This window comes from Stegostoma tigrinum, chromosome 12 (genome assembly GCF_030684315.1).
Source record: "Stegostoma tigrinum isolate sSteTig4 chromosome 12, sSteTig4.hap1, whole genome shotgun sequence".
In the NCBI taxonomy this organism is placed as follows: Eukaryota; Metazoa; Chordata; class Chondrichthyes; order Orectolobiformes; family Stegostomatidae; genus Stegostoma; species Stegostoma tigrinum.
This window is the reverse complement of record NC_081365.1, coordinates 17293057-17315498: the sequence shown is the minus strand read 5'-3', so window position 1 is coordinate 17315498 and position 22442 is coordinate 17293057. Positions and strand designations below refer to the sequence as shown.

Here is a 22442-nt window from a genome sequence, read left to right as displayed (position 1 = left end):
AGGGATGGGCAATAAATGCTGCCTGGCCAGCAACACCCTCATCGCATGAATGAAGAAAGAAAAAAAATCTCCTTTCATGTTTTACTGTTCTGAGACTACTTACACTGAAAGCAGATAATCGCAATAGCTGACATCCGTGATCGTTTTGTTCCAGAGTTCACTTCACCACGCAGACTATTAAATTCTCCTGTCTTTTCTATCATATCAATGACACCATCGAGGTCACAATTAACCTGTGTAAAGGAAATCAAAAGGACTTGCAGAAACTACATTTTTTCTGCCCATCCTCAGCATCAGGCAAACAAATATTGTGAAATTAAATGGCATTAATTAGTGTCATAGAAAATGCTGGAAATACTCAGCAGAATCTGGTGAGTGTCAGAGTTAATGGTCAATACACACATACATACGCACTGAATGCTACTTCCTTCTTATTTGTTCCAGACTAAGAAGGCTTGAGGGGAACATTCTTTTCAGAGGTCAAATCAGGCCCCTCTTTGGGAATTTGAAGGTATTTAACAAGCAATAAGTGTCACATCACTGCCAATTGATTTGCCATGCTTCCTATTAATTCTGCTGAGGATTTTTCCAATGCAAGACAAAACATGAGAGACACGGAACTGGTAGGCACTCTGCTGGGTGTCTTTTGGCTACAGAAGTTTCAGAACCATTACCATTGAGGTTGTTTTGTAGATAGCAATTTATGAAGTACACAGAAATGCTCAAACAGAAAACTTACACTCTCCATTCCCTTCACAAATATTTTACATCTGGACATCCATTAAAATTATATTTTGGACACCAAGACTGCACCTTGAAGACAGGTCAAAAATTCACCCAACAAAGACTCTATTTCTTTACTATTCAACAGTTTGATTTCGGTGATACGATGTGACTTAATAATTGCAAAGGACTTAAATTGAGTTAACTACATGCAAGTTATTAATTGCTCCAATAAGTCAATTATCTACGCACTTTACTCACCTTATGTACTTTATCCCATAAATCTAATAAACATGGTAGAAATGCTGCAGAATGCTGCAAAAGAAAATTTAAAACATAATCAAGTTCCTCATTTACTTGTAGTGGATTTTTAAAACTTCAGCAATGTTCCAGTACAGATAAAAGTACAATTTCCTGTAGATGAACTGTTGGTGTTGGCAGTAAAGCAGTGCCCTACTCACTGAAATAAGTGGAGGGCTCGAGTCTGATTAGTAATTGGAACATAATCTTGGCTGCCACTTTAATGGACCACAGTGTGAGCGCTGCACAGTTAATAGTGTTATGTTTTGGATCATATTTAAACTGATAACTTGCATTTTCTCAAAGGGACACATTAAACATCTAACAGTACAATTTTAAGAGCTGTATGAAAGGGTCGAGCAAACCTCTTGGTTCAAGGGCAATTGGGGATTAGCAATAAAAGCTATTCTTCCCTGTAATGCATATGTCCTATCAAAGAACCAAAAAAAAACGAATGGATTTGCAGCATCTTGGCCAACAATTACAATCCTCTCAATACTAAACTAAAATTATCTGGTCATTTGTCATATTCCTGTGTGTTGGACCTGGCTGTCCGTTAATCAAATAATACATTGCATACACTTAAACATTACTAAAGACACTATGAAACACTTTATTCAAGCCCATGATTTTGTTTTAATGGAATGCAATTTTAATTTTTCCCCTCATTCCAGAAATAACACACATTGCTGGGAAAGTGTCAAGTGGTAAAGTTCTCCAGAATGTTCCTTACAGCATTTTGTCATTACATTCTTCTTAGAGAGATAACAACAACAAAGACAAGCAGATTCTTTTTCTAATGAACAGAAACACATCAAAATAAATCACCAGACATCATTTGACAAAATTAGGGGCAATGTGTCTTCCCTCTGCAGAAGAAATTTCATGCCTGATTGCGGCAGCATCAATTAAAAAATGTATCCTTGGGATGTTGGCAAATTGGATATAGAATTGGCTGAATAGCAGAAAACAGAAAGTGATGGTCGAGGCATGTTTTTGTGATCTGAAGGCCGTGTCCACTAGAGTTCCTCAGCAATCAGTGTTGGAGCCTTTGATGTTTGTGGTACATGCAGACACGAACGAGGGAGGGTTGATCAGTAAGTTCACATTCACAGATGACACAAAAATTAGTGAGGTGGTACATATTGAAGAGGATAGCCTCAGATTACAATAGGATACAATTAGGCTGGTCAAATGGGATTATCACTGGCAAATGGAATTCAATCCTGATACATTGAAGGTGATGCAACGGTCAGGACAAGCAAGGCAAGAGAACACATGATGGATGATAGGACCCTAAGAAGCACCAAGAACCAGAGGGACCTTTATGCACACTTCCACCAATCTCTTAAGGTAGAGGGGCAGGTAGGTAAAGTAGTTGAGAATGCATGTGGGACACTTACCTTTGTTAGCAGAGGCATAGAGTTTACATGTATAGAGTTTAAGAACAAGGAGTAGCATAAAATGTTGTTTGGGCCATAGCTAGAATGTTATGTGCAGTTCTGGAATCCACATTATCAGAGGGATATCGTGCGTTGCAGAGGGTGCAGAGAGATTTTCCAGAATTCTGTCTGGACTGGAAAGTTTTAGATAAGACAAGAGATTGGATAGACAGAGGTAATTTTCCTAGGAGTAGAGGAGACCAAGACAGAACATGATTGAGATGTTCAAAGTTGTGTGATATAAGACAGGGGAGATGGGAAGAAACATTTTCCCTTGGTGAAAGGATCAGTGACCAAATACATTTCAGGTAAGGTTGTGGTGGTTTAAGCGGGGGGGATGTGAGTAAAGATTTTTTTCACCCAGAGAATGGTGGGAATCTGGAACTCACTGCCTGACAGGGTGTTAGAGGAAGAAACCCTTACAACATTCCAGGAGTATTTAGATACAGAGTCATACAGTCAAATAGCATGAAACAGACCCTTTGGGCCAAATCATCCATGTCAACTAAGTTTACCGAACTAATGTGTCCCATTTACCTGCACTTGAGTCATATCCTTCTAAACCTTTCCTATTCATGTACCTATTTAAATGTCTCTTAAATGTCATAACTGTACCTGCGTCTACCACTTCCCCGGCAGATCATTCCACATACAAACCATCCTGTGTGAAAACATTGCCCTCATGACTCTTTTAAATCTTTCACCTCTCACCTTAAAATTTTAACTCCCAACTTAAGGGAACAGATTTTGCTATTCACCTTATCAATGCCCTTTATGGTTTTATAAACCTCTAAGGTCACAGCTCGACCTCCTTCGCTCCAATGAAAAAAGGTCCCAGCTTACCCAGCCTCTCCTTAGAACTCAAACCCTCCAGTCCCAGCAATAGCCTTGTAAATCTTATCTGCACCCTCTCCACTTTAATAACATTCTTCCTGTAGCACACTGACCAGAACTGTACACTTGTGATACCAAAGCAGGTGTAGCTATAGGCCAAATGCTAGAAAATAGGATTAAAACTGGGTTCTTGTTTTTGACTTGTGCAGATTCAGTGAGCTGAAAGACTTGCTGTAGACCTTTGCAACTCTGTGTTGACATTCCAGCCAAGGCTAGCAATTGTATTTCAGAGCACAATCAACTGTAAACGCTGTAGAACTGGAGTCAGACAAAGACAAAACCAGGCAACCAGGGTATACCTGGACCTTTAGGTTCTATTTTACAACCACCATGAAGGCTCACTCTTATTGCAATCACTGTTAACATTGTAAATTTCTTTCAAATAACTAAGATCAGATTAATTAGCATAAACGTCACAAAGGAAAACAGCCATATTACATTAAAATTCCTGCTGCAAGGATCATGATAATTTTGCACATTTTTGACATCACTTTTCTGACCTGGCTCCATTTTGTTCCCTGATAAACCCTTTCCCACTGACTCCCCAGAAAACAACATTTACTAGTTCAAAAATCCCAGAACCATAAACAATTGTTTCTAATTATTGGTTCATCTTTAGTCAACGGACAAAATATTTTTCAACAGGAAAATTCCCAAAAATTTAAAATATAAAAATGTACTTACGTGATGTTTCCCTATTGCCTCAATCACTGATTCCAGAAGCTCAATATTTTGTAGCTTTACCACATTCACTTCAAAGATATCATAATTCCTGGAAAAAATGCAAATTAAACATTGAAGCTTCTGCATTTTTTACCCATAATTTTAAAATTTTCAAATGTTGCCTGAATATTTGCCAATCACTTGTTAAAATAAAAAAGTAGAACATTTTTATGAATTCCAGGCACCCAAATTCCTTCCTAAGCAACTTATTACTCATAGCAAGGGATGACTATGGAATAAAGTTTAAACCCTGTATTTGATTTTTGAAGAACCATTAGCATGATTTGTTTTATTCTCAGCTAAACTGTCACTTCCATCTAGGATGATGAACGGAACTAGCATGAAATTGGCGTCAATGCAGACAATAATCTGGTAATTTCATGTCACTTACAAGTACAGTTAAATATGGAGACTTTCATTCAGTCATCCAGAATGATGCAAACCAAAATTCTGGATATCAATTCAAGTCACAAATTATTTAACATCAAGGATAAGAACCTAATCAAGGAAAACAAAGTCAGCACTACATGGTTAATAGACACACTGTTGCATAGGAACATAGCAATAGCAGTAAGCTATTCAACCTCTCGAGCCTATTTGGCCATCCACTTCTGTCACACAACACCAGGTTATAGTCCAACAGGTTTATTCGAAATCACAAGTTTTTGGAGCACAGCCCCTTCATCAGGTGAAGTGAGACAGAACAGCACACGGATGCAGAATTTATAGGCAGACAGGTCAAGAGCAGAGAGACCAAAAGATCATGCAACTGGCATGAATGGAGTGTTGAACATTAAGTCTCTGCAGGTGACCAAGAGTGTTAGACGGTATGAGTAAACTGTCAGTAGCTGAATAACAAGCAAAGGGATGACATTGAATCCGATGAAATGAGGCAGAGAAATAATTACAAGAAATTAAAAATAAGGTGGTGCTGGAGACGAACTAAATGATCGGAATAACATGATATGTATAACAGTCACATAACGAACGTATGACCAAATAAGTAATCCAAAACTGTACAAACTAAGGTAGAGAGATTATAATTTATCAAGGTGATGGTGTCAAAACAGGAGAGTAAGGAAAGTTTTACGTATACACAACAGGGTATAACAGGGCTCGCATGTAGTATGACATGAACCAAAGATCACGGTTGAGGCCATCTTCATGAGTATGGAACCTGGCTATCAATTTCTGCTTGGCAATTTTGCACTATTGTGTATCTTGAAGGTCACCTTGGAAGACGCTTAACCGAAGATTGGACGCTGAATGTCCTTGACCGCTGAAGTGTTCCTCAACCAAGGGGGAACATTTCTGTTTGGTGATTGTTGCACGATGTCCATTCATCCAATGTTGCAGTGTCTGTATGGTCTCACCAACATCCTGTGCCTCGGAGGAACCTTGGCTGCAGCGCACAAGATAGACAACATTAGCCAAGTCACTAGTATCTGCCGTGTATGTGGTGTGTGGTATTCCTTTTTATGGTGGTAGTATCCACGTTGATGGTCTGACATGTCTTGTAGAGGCTGCCACGGCAGGGTTGCATGGCGTTGCAGTTGATGTTGCCATGAAGGTTGGGTAGTTTTCTGCAAACGATGGTCTGTTTCAGGTTTGGCAGTTGTTTGAAGGCAAGAAACGGAGGTGCAGGGTGTTCTTGGCGAAATGCTCATAGTCATCGATGACATGTTGAAGGCTGTGGAGAACATGGCGCAGCCTCTCCACTCTGGGAAAGTACTAGACGATGAAAGAGTACCCTATGGGTTGTATCCTGTGTCTGTCCTTTGAAGAGGTCATTGCGGTTTTTCATTGTGGCATGTTGGAAGCAGTGATCAATGAGCATCATGTCCCATTCTTATAAGGGCGTCCTTCAAAATCGTTAGGTGTCCATCATGCTCCTCCACATCTGAGCAGATCCTGTGTATGAACAGGGCTTGCCTGTATGGAATGGCTTCTTTAACATGTTTAGGGTGGAAGATAGAGAAGTGCAGCATTGAGAGATTATTTGCGGGCTTGCGGTAGAGTAAGTTACTGAGGTGTCTATCCTTGATGGAGATGTGTGTGACCAAGAATGAGACTGATTCAGAAGAGTAGATCATGTCTACTCTAGTACACCAGTCTGATGGTGGGAAGAACCTTGTAGATACCACTATGCAATACCGCTATTTCAATGATTCCTCGCCATTAATCCAAAGGAAGAAAATGTCGTCAATCTATCTGGTGCATAGCGTTGGTTGGAGGTCCTGCGCAGCAATGAAGTCTCGCTTGACCCCGTGCATGAAAATGGTGGCATTTTGGGGTGCAAATTTGATTCCCATGGCTGCTCCATGTATCTGGACGAAGAACTGGTTGTCAACAGTGAAGATGTTATTGTCGGGGATGAAGGAGATGAGCTGCAGGATGGCGTCTGGAAATTGGCAGTTGTTGATTTTGAATACTGAGTGATGCCATTGTTGTGGGGGATGATGGTAATAGAGTGCCAAAACATCCATTGTGACGAAGAATGTTCCTGGTTTGACTGGTCCATGGGTGCAGAGTTTCTGTAAGAAATCTGTAGTGTCACAACTGAAGCTGGTGATTTCTTGTACAATGGATTTCAAGATGCTCTCGACATTGCCAGAGAGGTTCTCATTCAGGGTTCCATTGCCTTATACAATGGGACGTCCAGGAGTGTTAGCTGTGTGCATCCTCAGAAGGCAGTAAAAGTCTCCTATGTGAAAAGGATATGGGATGAAAGTGCATAGGATACTCTGAAGGTCTGGATCAAAGGTCTTGATCACTAAAGTTGAGGAATGTGTTCTTTTGTCGGATCGTTAGGTAGCTGTCTGTAGGGTTCTTGGTTGTTCAGTTGTTGGTATGTTTCTTCGCAGTAGTCCTCAGTAGTTCTCTATGACGATGGCTCCTCCTATGTTGCTGGTTTGATGACAACATTGTTTTTGGCGTTGCATGTGTTTGGGTGATGTTCTGCACTATCTGGTGAGTGCATCTGATGAAGCTGGCATTAACACATTTCCTGACAGCTTGAGCATACATGTTGAGACTGGGGCAGCAGCCTTCTGGAAGGATCCAAATTGATTCTTTCCTCTTTGGTTGCTGCACCACAGATCTCTGTCAGCTGTTCCAGTTCGTTAGTTGTCTCACTGGGCTTGCTGCTGACTTCTTGAGGCTTGTGGAAGAATTCCTGGAGCCTCATTCGCCTGACTGTCAAATACTCTTGGTCACCTGCAGAGATTTGTGATTTGACACTCCATTCATGCCAGTCGTATGATTTTTTGATTTCTCTGCCCTTGATCTCTCTGCCTATAAATCCTGCGTCTGTGTGCTCTTCTCTCACATTTCACCTGACAAAGGGGTTACACTCCGAAACCTTGTAATTTCAAATAAACCTGTTGGACTATAACCTGGTGTCATGTGATGTCTGACCATAAGACATAGGAGTGGAAGTAAGGCAATTCGGCCCATCAAGTTCACTCCGCCATTTAAATCATGGGTGATGGGCATTTCAACTCCACTTCCCTGCACTCTCCACGTAGCCATTGATTCCTTGTGAGATCAAGAATTTATCTCTGCCTTGAAGGCATCCGACGTCCCAGCCTCCACTGCACTCCGTGGCAATGAATTCCACAAGCCCACCACTCTCTGGCTGAAGAAATGTCGTCTCATTTCAGTTTTAAATTTACCCCCTCTAATTTTAAGGCTGTGCCCACGGGTCCTAGTCTCCCTGCCTAACGGAAACAACTTCCTAGCGTCCACCCCTTCTAAGCCATACATTATCTTGTAAGTTTCTATTAGATCTCCCCTCAACCTTCTAAACTCTAATGAGTACAATCCCAGGATCCTTAGCCGTTCATCATACATTAAACCTATCATTCCAGGGATCATCCATGTGAATCTCCGCTGGACACCCTCCAGGGCTAGTATGTCCTTCCTAAGGTGTGTGTGTGGACTTTGCCCATCTTAGTCCAACACCAGCACCTCCACATCATGGCCATCCATTACAATCATGGCTGATCTGTGTTCTAGCTCTATATTCTTCCCTTTGGCACTTATCCCTTAAAATTTTTGTTAAGCAAACGTATATGTCTCAGATTTAAAGCTGATCTTGTATCAACTGCCATTTGTGAAACAGAGTTTCAAGCCTCCTTCACTCTTCAAATGTATAAGTGCTTCCAAACACCTCTCCAGAAAGGCCCTGGCCTTAATTGTGGACTATGTTTCCTAGTTCTAGAATCCCCAATCAGTGGAAATAATTTGTCTTCATCTGCCCTGTCTTTCCATGCTAATATCTTGAAGACTTCAATCAGATCACCCACTAATCTTCCAAATTTTACAGAAAATAGGCCTAATTTGCATCTCTCCTCATAATTAAACCCCTGAAGTCTAGGTAGCATTCTTGTAAAGCTACAATGTACACCCTGATGAATACAAAAAATACGCTTCATACTATCTGAAGATGATGAGGGTCATTCTCACGTATTGTGCCTGTCATTGACCCCCTCAACGAACACCACAAAGATATATCATAGGTCTCTGGGGGACCTTGAGGAGCACAAATTGCAACAAATTGACCTACATCAATGAATGACAACATAGCAACAAATAAATCAATTTAACTTTGGAACAGCTTGAGGATGTAACAGATGTTATATAAATACAAGAGATAATGGGAACTGCAGATGCTGGAGAATCCAAGACAACAAAATGTGAGGCTGGATGAACACAGCAGGCCAAGCAGCATCTCAGGAGCACAAAAGCTGACGTTTCGGGCCTAGACCCTCTGATGAAGGGTCTAGGCCCGAAACGTCAGCTTTTGTGCTCCTGAGATGCTGCTTGGCCTGCTGTGGTCATCCAGCCTCACATTTTGTTGTCTTATATAAATACAAAGTTCTTTTACTCCTCCTTTCTTTCCTACTTTAAAGGACATCAATAGCACAGTGTTCCAGTATCAATTAACAGCTTACATATTCTCTTCAACAAACAGCAAGGACATTTTCTTAGGGTTTACTCAGAAGCAAGGTTAACATTCATGTTATGAACCACCGTGTTACCAATGTTGTTGCAGACTGCAAAATCAAAAACAAAACTGTCCTGCAATAAACACAAAGACTTACTCAGCATCTATGAATTTCGCTGTAAAGGCCCACTGTAGATAGCGATCAATCTTTTTTGCCTGAGCAAATAAATATGGCCATAGTAAGTGTATGGCTATTATATGCCAATGCATCTGATCATTTACTGGAATGACAGAGCACCAAATGTGAGCAGCTTCCTCTGAGAGAAAGAACAGAACAAGGAATTAAACAGATTAAAATATTGAAAATGTCAAACATGCATTTTAATTTTCGCATTGTGTCTCTGTGATGCTGCCAAACAGCCTACTAATTCATGGATTGATAAAAATCCACGTTACTGATGACCTCTGTTATATGGAAGTCTAAGCTGTGAAGAGTATGAGAGACAACTTTTCTACAGTGAGGCATCACAGCCTCTTTTCAAATGTCATCCAGATACACTCAATTCTTTATCTAGAGGCAATTTTTTTTAAAATATCTCACTAACCTGAACATTTAGGCAATTACAAATAAAAACAGAAATTGCTGGAAAAGCTTAGCAGGTCTGGCAGCATCTGTGGAGAAAAATCAGAATTAACGTTTCAGGTTGACTGACCCGTCCTCAGAACATGGCCTGAAACGTTAACTCTGATTTCTGTCTATAGATGCTGCCAGGAACTGGCTGAACTTTTCCAGCAATTTCAGTTTTTGTTTCTGATTTAGAGCATTCGTGATTCTTTCGGTTGTTAATTAGGCAATTACGCAGATCGCTCACTCTCGCTTAAACAGAAGATCTTTCTGTTGCAAAACATGCCTCATTTTAAATCTATAATGAACACAGTATTTAAAAGTTTCTGTACTTTTGTACAGGTTTTAAGGGATTTTCGGAAAAATAAAACATTAAGAAACAGAAATACAGCAATCTGCAGGATGTCTCTCTGCAAGAATTGCTCGGGCTAGTGTCCTTGACCGAACCACCTTCATGTGCTTCATCAATAATAGCAAAGTTTAAGAGACATTTAGACAGACACATAAACAAGCAGAGAATTAAGGGGTATGGAACATGTGCTGATAGATTGGATTACTTTTAAATAGCAAAGTCAGCATAGACATGGTGGGCCAATTTCTTTTGACAAAACTATGCTGACTCTTTCTGATTACATTCAATTTTTTGCAGTTCTTCAGAGCAGATTCACCAGGATGTTGCCTAGGCTGGAGCAATTCATCCTAGAAGAGAGACTCTATACGCTGGGGTTGTATTTCTTAGAACAGAGAAGGCTGAAGGGAGACCTGATTGAAATGTTTAAAGTTATGATGGGCATTGATAGAGTAGATAGGAAGAAACCTCTCCCTTTTGTAGAAGAGTCAGTAACTGTGGCACAGTTTATGATAAGGATTAGGTTTAGAGGATATCTGAGGAAAATGTTTGTCACCCAATGTGGTGGGTATCTAGAACTTGCTGCTAAAAGGGTGCTCTTAAGGTGTTTTAGAAGATGAACACTTGAAACACTATAACACACAACATTATGGGCCAAGTACTGGAAAATGGGATGAGAATTGAAAACTGCTTATGGCTTTGCGAGGGGCTTATGCCTTACAAATCTTATTGAGTTCTTTGAGGAAGTCACGAGACAGGTTGATGAGGGTCGAGCAGTGGATGTGGTGTACATGGACTTCAGCAAGGCATTTGATAAGGTTCCCCACGACAGGCTCATTCATAAAGTCAGGAAGTATGGGATACAGGGTGATTTGGCTGTCTGGATTCAGAATTGGTTGGCTGACAGGAGGCAGAGAGTGGCTGTAGATGGTAAGTATTCTGCCTGGAGGTCAGTGCTGAGTGGTGTCCCACAGGACTCTGTTCTTGGGTCTCTGCTCTTTGTAGTTTTTGTAAATGACTAGGATGAGGAGGTTGAGGGCTGGGTTAGTATGTGTGCTGTTGACACAAAGGTTGGAGGTGCCGTTGATAATATCGAGGGCTACTGCAGGCTTCAGTGAGACATTGACAGAATGCAGAGCTGGGCTGAGAAATGGCAGATGGAGTTCAACCTGGATAAATGCGAAGTGATGCATTTTGGAAGGTCGAACTTAAATGCTGAATATAGGATTAAAGGCAGGATTCTCGGCAGTGTGGAGGAACAGCAGGATCTTGGTATTCAAGTGCATAGCTCCCTCAAAGCTGCCACCCGGGTGGATAAGGTTGTTAAGAAAACAAATGGTGTTTTGGCTTTCATTAACAGGGGGATCAAGTTTAAGAGCTATAAGGTTATGCTGCAGCTCTACAAAACGCTGGTGAGACCACACTTAGAATATTGTGTCCAGTTCTGGTCGCCCTATTATAGGAAAGATGTGGAGGCTTTGGAGAGGGTACAAAGGAGGTTTGTCAGGATGCTGCCTGGACTGGACGGCTTGTCTTACGAGGAAAGGTTGACTGAGCTCAGACTTTTCTCTCTAGAGAGAAGGAGGAAGAGAGGTGACCTGATCGAGGTGTACAAGGTAATGAGAGGCATTGATCGAGTTGATAGCCAGAGACTTTTCCCCAGGGCAGGACTGACTGCTACGAGGGGTCATAGTTTTAAGGTGTTAGGAGGAAGGTATAGAGGAGACGTCAGAGGGAGGTTTTTCACCCAGGGAGTTGTGAGTGCATGGAATAGTTTACCAGTGGTAGTCGTGGAAGCAGAGTCATTAGTGACATTTAAGCAACTGCTGGACATGCACATGGACAACAGTGAATTGAGGGGAATGTAGGTTAGGTTATTTTATTTTTGGATTAGGATTATTCCACGGCACAACATCGTGGGCCGAAGGGTCTGTACTGTGCTGTACTTTTCTATGTTCTATTAGAATGGTCATGATGGGGTGAAGGACTTTTTTCCTTGCTGTAAAGACTTTATGATACCATGTGTATGTATAATCTTTTTAAAAATCAATTCTAACACTTTTCTCACAAAAGATGTCAAAATTAACTGGCCTACAGTTTCCAGTTTTCTACCTTCCTCCCTTCTTAGATAGAGGAAATATGCTTGTTACTTTCAAGTCTGATCTACGGAAATTTGGAAAACTTTTCTTTATAGTCGGAAGATGTATATTCTGAAATATCTCCTTAGTTGGTTGCAAATGCATCTCTATTATCTATCTCCTCACCTACTATGCTAGTTGTTTTCAGAACAAATTACTATAAGAAACTGTCATGAAAGCATTCTATGAATTCCTCACATGAGATTCTGAGGAAGTTTCACATTGGATTTGAAATGTTAATATTTTCTGTCTCCACAGACATTGATAGACCTGCTGAAACTTTCCAGTATTGTGTTTTTGCGTGCTTGTTGCATGTGCGTTTCAGATTTTCAGCAACCACAGTATTTTGCTTTTATTCTATGAAATCCTCATCTAGACAACTACTATCATTCTGATTTTCTCAGTTTTTTAAAAATTGATTATAGTCACCCACAGTTATCACCCACTACATCTTAGGAAGAATTAGCTTTGAAGGGAGTACATTCAAGATTTTACTAGAATGATACCTAACCTCTGAAGGTTATCATTCCCTGGATTTTACAACCTTAAGTGGTAATTTGATGAAGTTTTCAGGACACTCAGGAGAATAGATAGGATACAGATAAACTATTTCTGCTAGTTGGGAAATTAAGACCACAAGACATAGCTTAAATATTCAAGACAAACCTTCCAGGACTGATATCAGGAAACACTTGCAAATAAAAAAGGGTAGCTGATGTTTGGAATCTTCTTCTGCAAAAGGGAATTGATTCCAAATCAATTGTAGATTTAAATCTAATTTAAAGGAATATGGAGGACCCAAATTAAGACATTTCTTTTGGCATTAAAGGTTATAGAGGTTTATAAACTCATGAAGGGCATAGATAAGGTGAGTGGCCAAGATCTTTTCCCCAGGGTAGGGGAGTCCACAATTAGAGGGTATAGGTTTAGGGTGAGAAGGGAAAGATTCAAAGGGGCCCGAGAACATAGAACATAGAATCCCTACAGTGTGGAAACAGGCCCTTTGGCCCAACAAGTCCACACCAAACGTTGGGGCATCCCACCCTGAACTATCCTTTTATAACCCACCTACACATCCCTGAACACTATGGGCAACTTAGCATGGCCAATCTGCCTAACCTACACATCTTTGGACTGTGGGAGGAAACCAAAGCACCCAGAGCAAACCCATGCTAACACGGGAAGAATGTACAAACTCCACACAGAAAGTCGCCCGGGGTGGAACTGAACCTGGGTCCCTGGCACTGTGAGGCAGCAGTGCTAACCACGGAGCCACCGTGCCACACCTACTGTGGGTGACTCTTTCCAGACGGCTTCACTGTGACTATGGCTACAGGCCACTCTCTCCAGACTTCTTAAATTTCAAAAATAGAAATGATTTTTATTATTAAAATACCAGTACAAAGTGTTCTAGATCAGTTCTGTGCAGTTCTTGTAGAGAAACAAATACAAACAAAACACTGATATTTTGACACTTTCCATAGGTTATGTACAGTTGCAATAAAAAGGCATTTCCTATTTATGCAGTAACTATGCGTTCTTAAAAAGTGCAGGGCAACATTTACATACAGAGAGTGGTGCATTATATGGAATGAACTGCCAGAGGAAATGGTAGAGGAGGGTACGATTACAACATTTAAAAAACACTTAGCCAGGCTCATGGAGGGGAAAGGGTCAGAGGGATACGGGCCAAACACCGGTAAATGAGACAAGTTTAGGAAACCTTGGTTGAAGGGTCTGTTTCTCTGGTGCATAACTCTACGTCTCTATAATATGCAAATGTAATTATCATTATTAGCATTATTACTGCCTTCCAATACAGCTTAAATGTCAAGCAACCCGAAGACTAAGGATTGCAACCAACCACCACTAACAACCAGGCAAGCCTCCAAGTCTTAATTTCTGGTTAGAGGTCTATACCCAGAATGTGAATATGCAATGACGTGTTTTGGAGTCAAGTAGACAAGATAACTATAGTTAAGTTCCCTAATTGTGCAAAATTTATTGAACTGAAGTAGACCACAGAGATATACAAGTGGTCTAAAAGCACTTGGATGAGAATTTTTGTTCCCAATTGCAATCTAAGAAACCCTCACAAGATACACGAATGCTAGATAAAGATTTGATTAATGCGGTTAATAGTATTGCGTTAATACTAAGATGCCGCAAATATATTGCCGACATTCAGTGTCTAAGGCTATAATTGAACAATGGAGAGGTGTGACTATCGGCTGAGCCATGTTCCAATACTGAAAATAAAGGATAAGGAAAGAAAAATGTAGGTAACGTAAATCTAGTTTTAAATCACATCGAACGCTCCACACAGCATAAACTATAATAGTTCAATGCACTTACTATTATTTTTTGGCTTAATTTGACAATATTTTTCAGATATTGCTTCACTCTGAAAAAAAACAACAGAAACAATTATTGCTTTGTAATTAGGTCCGACACATAGAAATATAAATCATTCAAACAAATAGGCTTGTCATTGAGAACAATAACAGGACAATCCTTCTTGATTGCAGTGTGCCATCCATGACAGGATTCTTCATTAACAGTGGTCTATTTACTTGCACCAAAGCAAATAATAAGTACCTTGTGAGCGAATTACTGAATTGAGTAAACATTTACACAATTCACTGATTTAGCATAGCAGGCTAAGCAAACTAAATATAAAAGGATGTTTTGATAACTAAAAATGAAATCACGAAATAAAATGAATATATTTAACATACAATTTATTCCTGTCTGGTTTAACACCGAATTAGCCATCAGTGACAAATTGGAGAGATGTTACAGATTTTAAATAGCATACTAGCACTATTTACAATTAAAAGCTGCTGTCAGTTTATTTCGATCCATACCTCACAACTTGCTTGACCCCCACTATTTCCAAGAACATATTGCTCTTTATTCTGTATCACTATTCACCACCATCAGCAATTTCTTTAACTGCATTATCATTCTGCAAAAATATCATTTCCAACCCATCAAACCTTCCTATCTTCCTTCAAGCTTACAAAGTTTCTGTTCAATTATAGGCCTGAAGGTCACTCTCCAAGCTCTTAAATATTTATTCCTCTCTCCTGTTCAATGTCAAATTATTGTGTAAAGTTTTCTGTGATGCCTTAATGGAAAAAAAATGCACCCAAGAGCTTGGCTGCTGACTAGTCAGTTTCCTCTCAGTTGGAAGATCTGAAGCCCATGTCCAGACTAGCTCATCCTAGATCCTCATGAGTGTGGACATAATTCCTAGGTAAAGGGTTGCTTACCCTGTCTGTAGATTTCAGTCTTTTGTCTTTACAGTTGATGGTGATTAATCACTATTTACAGCATTTTATATTTTGTTTCAGACTTCCAGCATTTGTAGTTTTCCATGATAATTTTCTACGTTCACATGAAGCAACAAATAGACATCCATATTCTCAATTATTGATACTCTTTTTGAAGATAATTATTAGCAAAGAACTTATTTTCTTTCACAAGGGGCATGTTTCAAATCTCCTAATCTTAACAATTTCCTTAATACAGCAAGAATTTCTAACAAGTTGTAAAATACCACATACTGAATACAGCTGACTGACCTGCTTGCAGTTCCCAACAGTATGTATTTTCTGACAATTTCAAAGCCTTCTGATTTTGCTTAGTTACACTGTACATTATATAACAAAGGATCACAACCTTTCATTTAAATAACAGCAAACTGATTCCTCCCCTCATATAAAATAACGTACCATAAATCTACTTTGGTGATGGACGATCATCTTACTGTCATCAGAATCTGAGCTGGAATCATCCATGTTTGTGGAATCTGAAACAACATTACTGTATTATTTTCTGAAGGAAATGATGCAGTAGTATTTGGGTTCAGTGGTATTTAATGTGGTGAAATGACGAGTTTAGGTGTGGGGTGTGGGATTTGGTAAACACTCATCCATAGCCAGAATATTCTTTCTCAGATAAGGAGTCCAGAACTGCACTCAAGGTTCTTGGAATAAAAACAAATTTGCTGGAAATCTCAGCAGGTCTGGCAGCATCTGTGCAGGAAAAAATAGAGTTAACATTTTGGGTCCAGTGACCCTTCCTCAGAACTTAATGTTCTTGGTGTAGTTTCACCAAATTTCTGTACAGTTGTAGCAAGACATCCCTGCTGTTGTACTTGAAACCTATTTCTAATAACACCAGCATACTATTTTAATCCTTCACTACCTGCTGTAACAGCATGCTTACTGGTGTACAAGAATACCCAGATTTCGTTGCACCTCTCCCTTTCCCAATCTGTTGCCATTCAGATAGTCTGCCTTCCCGCCTTTGTTACCAAAATGGGTGACCAGAAGTATTTCCAAATTATACCTTATTTGCCACCTCTTCTTGACCTCTTCACAAGAGATTAAGGATTTTACCTTGTACTACGTTTTCCCTAAATTCTGACTATCTACAGCTAGAGAAATGCTGAAAGACATGTTTACTCAGTTGGCCCTGGGAAAAGAAACATTACAGCAATCACATTACATACATCAGTTCTATTGGCGCATATAACATGCTGGCAGAAATGCATAATTTTATTGCAACTCCATCCTCGTATTTGAGTTTGGTGCCACAGGTAGTGGTTTCATTGTTACATGATTCGCTGTCACTCAAAATCAAAACTGAAAATACAGTTTTTTAAAGTTTTACTTTTCATTCAAAAGCAGGTTGCCAACATGCAAGTTCACATTTGTATACAATGCAATTGAGTTTCTGTTTCTATTGCTGATACATTTCCACCTGCGTCAGTCACAAGAGAGTAATACTGAAAAATATTCTCGCAGCCAGAACAAGGAAGCGTACAAATTTTTTTTTAAATCAAAGAAATCGTACATCCATTTCCTATTATAATTCAAGAATGCTATATATGTTTGAATAGCTCCACTACTAAACTTCAAATGACAAATACTGATGGTACCGCCAAAAAATTCTTATTTGTGTGAATTTCAATTAAGGCATAGAATTTTATCAAACTGCTTCTTTTTAAAATAAAGGGGAGTCACTCGAACGAATGCTCATAATCTAGTTTTCAGAGTATCAAATTAAATAGAGTAGGATAAATGGTGAAATTAACATGTAGTTAAATGCAATGATCTTAAAACATGTCTAAAGATTTACAAAAGGCATGGGGAGGCAAAACATTTAATAATTCTTAAGCTTTGAATAATAGATCTGATCTGACATAGACGATGGAAGAACAGCTCTTTAGACATAATAAACATTTAGAAGTAAAATTATGAGTGCTAAAATATTTCGTCCTTTATGAACAGACTTCAGCTTCACATAAACTGCCACATCACAGGGAAACCATGACATGATGGAGTGGTGATCAATCTCATGTGGAGTGAAAATATCTTCTGAGAATAGTTGTATAAAAAATTGCCTACGTTGGCAATCATGTCTATGTTGCCATTCAACTTGATCATGGCTGATGACTGATCTCAATACTATTTTTTTTCACAATACCACGACATTTTTAATCGCCTTTAATATTTTGAAATCTAGCAATCTTGGTTTTGAATATACAAGCTATGGATGACGGTTTTGTTTTTGGAGGAGGACAGGCTCCAAAATTATTCAAGAGTGAGATGTTTTCCAGACTGAAAAGCAGAACAGAAGGTGGAGCAGATTGGGTGGCTCTTTCAAATACTCAGCAGAGTCAGGACGGGGGAATGAGCTCCTCCTCCTTGCATGATTCCCACTGCAGAGACACAGCAGTCCCATCAGGCAGGGAGGTAGAATCACAGCAACCCCAAGCCATTTTGCCTGGGCTGTGCCATACAAGGGTGATGGATCTGGGCCTGGCTTCTCTGAGCCGCAGCAGCACAGTGTGCATCCTAGAATTGGGGCCAGGAGGAATGGGAAGAGGCCCATAGAAAGCCTCTGTGTTTGACTTGTAGGAATTTTGTCCTGCTATCGCTCTCCATCCTCAATCGCTCGAGCCCCATCTCCCTTAGCCCATTTGTCCCCCTGTTTCTCTCCCCCAACTTCCATTCCACCCCTCTCTTTAAACACGACTTTCTGATTCTTGCCCCTCACTCACTACTGCTCTTGTACCCTTCTCTCTCCCATTCTACCCTCTTTGTCCCCAACTCTCCCTCTCGCCAATCCCCAAACTCGCAAATCCCCACTCCCCCTGCCCCCCACAAAGCTCTCAGGTTCCCTCCCCTATACTCTGATTCCCCCGACTCTCCACCATCTCAGATTCCTTCCCCCCGCCCCCACCTCTCCCCCCCACCCCCCAACCCCGCCAATCTCAGACTGTCCTGGAAAAGTCCTGGGGAAAATTGATGTACAGAGAGATCTGGGTGCTCAGGCCCATAGTTCCCTGAAGATGGCAACTCATTTCAAAAGGGTGGTCAAGAAGGCATACAGCACGCTTTCCTTCATCAGACAGGTATTGAGTACAAGAGTTGGCAGGTCATGTTACAATTGTATAAGACTTTGGTTCGGCCACACTTAGAGTATTGTGTACAGTTCTGGTCGCCACATTACCAAAAGGATGTGAATGCTTTGGAGAGGGTGCAGAAGAGGTTCACCAGGATGTTGCCTGGTATGGAGGGTGCTAGCTATGAAGAAAGGTTGAGTAGATTAGGATTATTTTCATTAGAAAGACAGAGATTGAGGGGGGGACCTGATTGAGGCCAACAAAATCATGAGGGGTATAGGCAAGGTGGATGGCAAGAAGCTTTTTCCCAGAGCTTGGGACTCAATTACTAGGGGTCATGAATTCAAAGTGCTAGGAGGAAAGCTTATGGGAGATATGTGTGGAAAGTTCTTTACACAGAGGGTGGTGAGTGCCTGGAACGCGTTGCCAGCGGAGGTGATGGATGTAGACACGTTAGTGTCTTTTAAGATGTATCTGGACAGGTATATGGATGGGTAGGGAGCAAAGGGATACAGACCCTTAGAAAATAGATGATAGGCTTAGACAGAGGATATCGATCGGCACAGGCTTGGAGGGCTGAAGGGCCTGTTCCTGTGCTGTAATTTTCTTTGTTCTTTGTTCTATCCCCTCCCAACCACACACACTCTTAGAGTTCTCCCTCTCTCTCCCCACACACTCTCACATTCCCTCCCGGCAATCTCAGATTCCCCTCTCCCCCACCACTCTCAGATTCCCCTCCCAACTCTCCCCCACCAACACTCTCAGATTCCGCTCCCGACTTTCCCTCATACACTCTCAGGTTACCCAGCTACATTCTGAGATTACCCCCCACACATTCTCAGATTGCCCCCCACTCTCCCCAACACACTCAGATTTCCCCCAACACTCCCCCCGACATTCTCAGATTCCACTCAGCTCTCCCCACCCCGACATTCTCAGATTCCACTCAGCTCTGCACCCTGACACTCTCAGATATCCTCCCTGACTCTCCCACCCCATAGTCTCAGATACCCCCCAGCACTCAGATTCCCCCACCCATTTCTCCACACACTCTCAAATTACCCGCCACACTCTCAGATAGCCCCCTCCCCACACACTCAGGTTCTCCCCTCCACCTCTCCCCACGCTCTCAGATTCCTCCCCTCCCCATGCTCTCAGATTCCCCCCTCCTCCCGCTCTGATCGCCCCCCTCCTCCCCTCCCCCCGCTCTCAGATTGCCCACCTCCTCCCCTCCCCTCGCTCTCAGATTCCCCCCTTCCCCGCTCTCAGATTCCCCCCTCCCCCCAATCTCAGATTGCCTCCCCTCCCCACGCTCTCAGATTCCCCCCTCCCCCGCTCTCAGATTCCCCCCTCCTCCGCTCTGATTGCCCCCTCCTCCCCTCCCCCTGCTCTCAGATTGCCCCCCTCCTCCCCTCCCCCCCACGCTCTCAGATTCCCCCCGCACATGCTCTCAGATTGCACCCCTCCTCCCCCCCCACACGCTCTGATTGCACCCCTCCTCCCCTCCCCACGCTCTCAGATTCCCCCCTCCCCCGCTCTCAGATTCCCCCCTCCCCCGCTCTCAGATTCCCCCCTCCCCCGCTCTCAGATTCCCCCCTCCCCCGCTCTCAGATTCCCCCCTCCTCCCCTCCCCCACACGCTCTCAGATTCCCCCCCCACACGCTCTCAGATTCCGCCCCCCCACCATTCCACCCCCGTTCTTTCACATCCCACACCTGCCACCAACACTCTCCCGACCCTCTCCGGTTTCTCCCCCCCGTACCCGTCCCCGTCCCGTACCGTTCCCTTCCGCTCCTCGCTGTCACTCGGTCACCGATGTGTCAAAACGCCAGCCTCCACCTCCAGGCCCATTGTGCGTCACTTCCGGTTAGGCATCTCTCCCCGACCAAAGGCTCAGCACCTGTGACATCACTGCCACTTGCCTCGCATGTCACCCTGTGACATCACGGGGTCTCTGCGCCCTCTGGCGGCCGGATTGATCCCGGTAATCAGAATGAAATTGCTGCCAGCCTGACGTGAAAAGGGCAGCGTTTGAGGACAGAGTTACAGAATTTGCAAATACAATGTTCGTTTGCTTTGAGTTTGTTGTGGAGTGGGCGGTAAAATTGGGAGGCATTTCTGCTGGGGCATCATCGGATTTGTTGGTGATTACTTTCTCAGCTTGTTAGAAAGCTAATGGCGTGCTGGCCTTCATAACAAGAGGAATTGAGTATAGGAGCAAAGAGGTCCTTCTGCAGCTGTACATGGCCCTGGTGAGACCACACCTGGAGTATTGTGTGCAGTTTTGGTCTCCAAATTTGAGGAAATCTGGCCATTGGGGGAGTGCAGCGTAGGCTCACGAAGTCAATTCCCAGAATGGCGGGACTATCATATGTCGAAAGATTGGAGCGACTGGGCTTGTATACACTTGAGCTTAGAAGGATAAGAGGGGATCTGATTGAGACGTATAAGATTATTAAGGGATTGGAAACTCTGGAGGCAGGAAGCATGTTTCCGCTGACGGGTGAGTCCAGGGCCAGAGGACACAGTTTAAAAATAAGGGGTAGGCCATTTAGAACAGAGTTGAGGAAAAACGTCTTCACCCAGAGAGTGGTGGATATATGGAATGCTCTGCCCCAGAAGGCAGTGGAGGCCAACTCTCTGGATGCTTTCAAGAAAGAGATAGATGGAGCTCTCAAAGATAGTGGAATCAAGGGTTATGGGGATAAGGCAGGAACAGGATACTGATTGTGGATGATCAGCCATGATCATAATGAATGGTGGTGCTGGCTTGAAGGGCTGAATGGCCTACTCCTGCACCTATTGTCTATTGTCTATGTTATGTATCCCTGCACGGATAAAATTACAGTTTTCTAGCAGCAAGGTTTGCCACCGATCAAGCAGAATCTTCTGGGCAACAACTATCGAGTCCAAGATAATAAAATGTGAGGCTGGATGAACACAGCAGGCCAAGCAGCATCTCAGGAGCACAAAAGCTGACGTTTCGGGCCTAGACCCTTCATCAGAGAGGGGGATGGGGGGAGGGAACTGGAATAAATAGGGAGAGAGGGGGAGGCGGACCGAAGATGGAGAGTAAAGAAGATAGGTGGAGAAGGTGTGGGTGGGGAGGTAGGGAGGGGATAGGTCAGTCCAGGGAAGACGGACAGGTCAAGCAGGTGGGATGAGGTTAGTAGGTAGCTGGGGGTGCGGCTTGGGGTGGGAGGAAGGGATGGGTGAGAGGAAGAACCGGTTAGGGAGGCAGAGACAGGTTGGACTGGTTTTGGGATGCAGTGGGTGGGGGGGAAGAGCTGGGCAGGTTGTGTGGTGCAGTGGGGGGAGGGGATGAACTGGGCTGGTTTAGGGATGCAGTGGGGGAAGGGGAGATTTTGAAACTGGTGAAGTCCACATTGATACCATATGGCTGCAGGGTTCCCAGGCGGAATATGAGTTGCTGTTCCTGCAACCTTCGGGTGGCATCATTGTGGCAGTGCAGGAGGCCCATGATGGACATGTCATCAAGAGAATGGGAGGGGGAGTGGAAATGGTTTGCGACTGGGAGGTGCAGTTGTTTGTTGCGAACTGAGCGGAGGTGTTCTGCAAAGCGGTCCCCAAGCCTCCGCTTGGTTTCCCCAATGTAGAGAAAGCCGCACCGGGTACAGTGGATGCAGTATACCACATTGGCAGATGTGCAGGTGAACCTCTGCTTAATGTGGAATGTCATCTTGGGGCCTGGGATGGGGGTGAGGGAGGAGGTGTGGGGACAAGTGTAGCATTTCCTGCGGTTGCAGGGGAAGGTGCCGGGTGTGGTGGGGTTGGAGGGCAGTGTGGAGCGAACAAGGGAGTCACGGAGAGAGTGGTCTCTCCGGAAAGCAGACAGGGGTGGGGATGGAAAAATGTCTTGGG

At 42.7% G+C, this 22442-nt stretch overlaps 1 protein-coding gene across 1 annotated transcript in view; it reads right to left on the bottom strand.

Moving 5' to 3' along the window:
• Positions 1–19084, bottom strand: part of ttc3 (tetratricopeptide repeat domain 3) — a gene marked incomplete at its 5' end in the record, with an annotated part of 109045 nt that extends 89961 nt beyond the window's left edge. The window contains 7 exons of the mRNA XM_048540578.2: positions 104–233; positions 985–1038; positions 4044–4131; positions 9188–9347; positions 14498–14546; positions 15880–15956; positions 19078–19084. Coding sequence (XP_048396535.2) covers positions 104–233; positions 985–1038; positions 4044–4131; positions 9188–9347; positions 14498–14546; positions 15880–15956; positions 19078–19084 — 565 coding nt within the window. The remainder of the gene's footprint in view (positions 1–103; positions 234–984; positions 1039–4043; positions 4132–9187; positions 9348–14497; positions 14547–15879; positions 15957–19077) is intronic.
• Positions 19085–22442: the final 3358 nt, after the last annotated feature.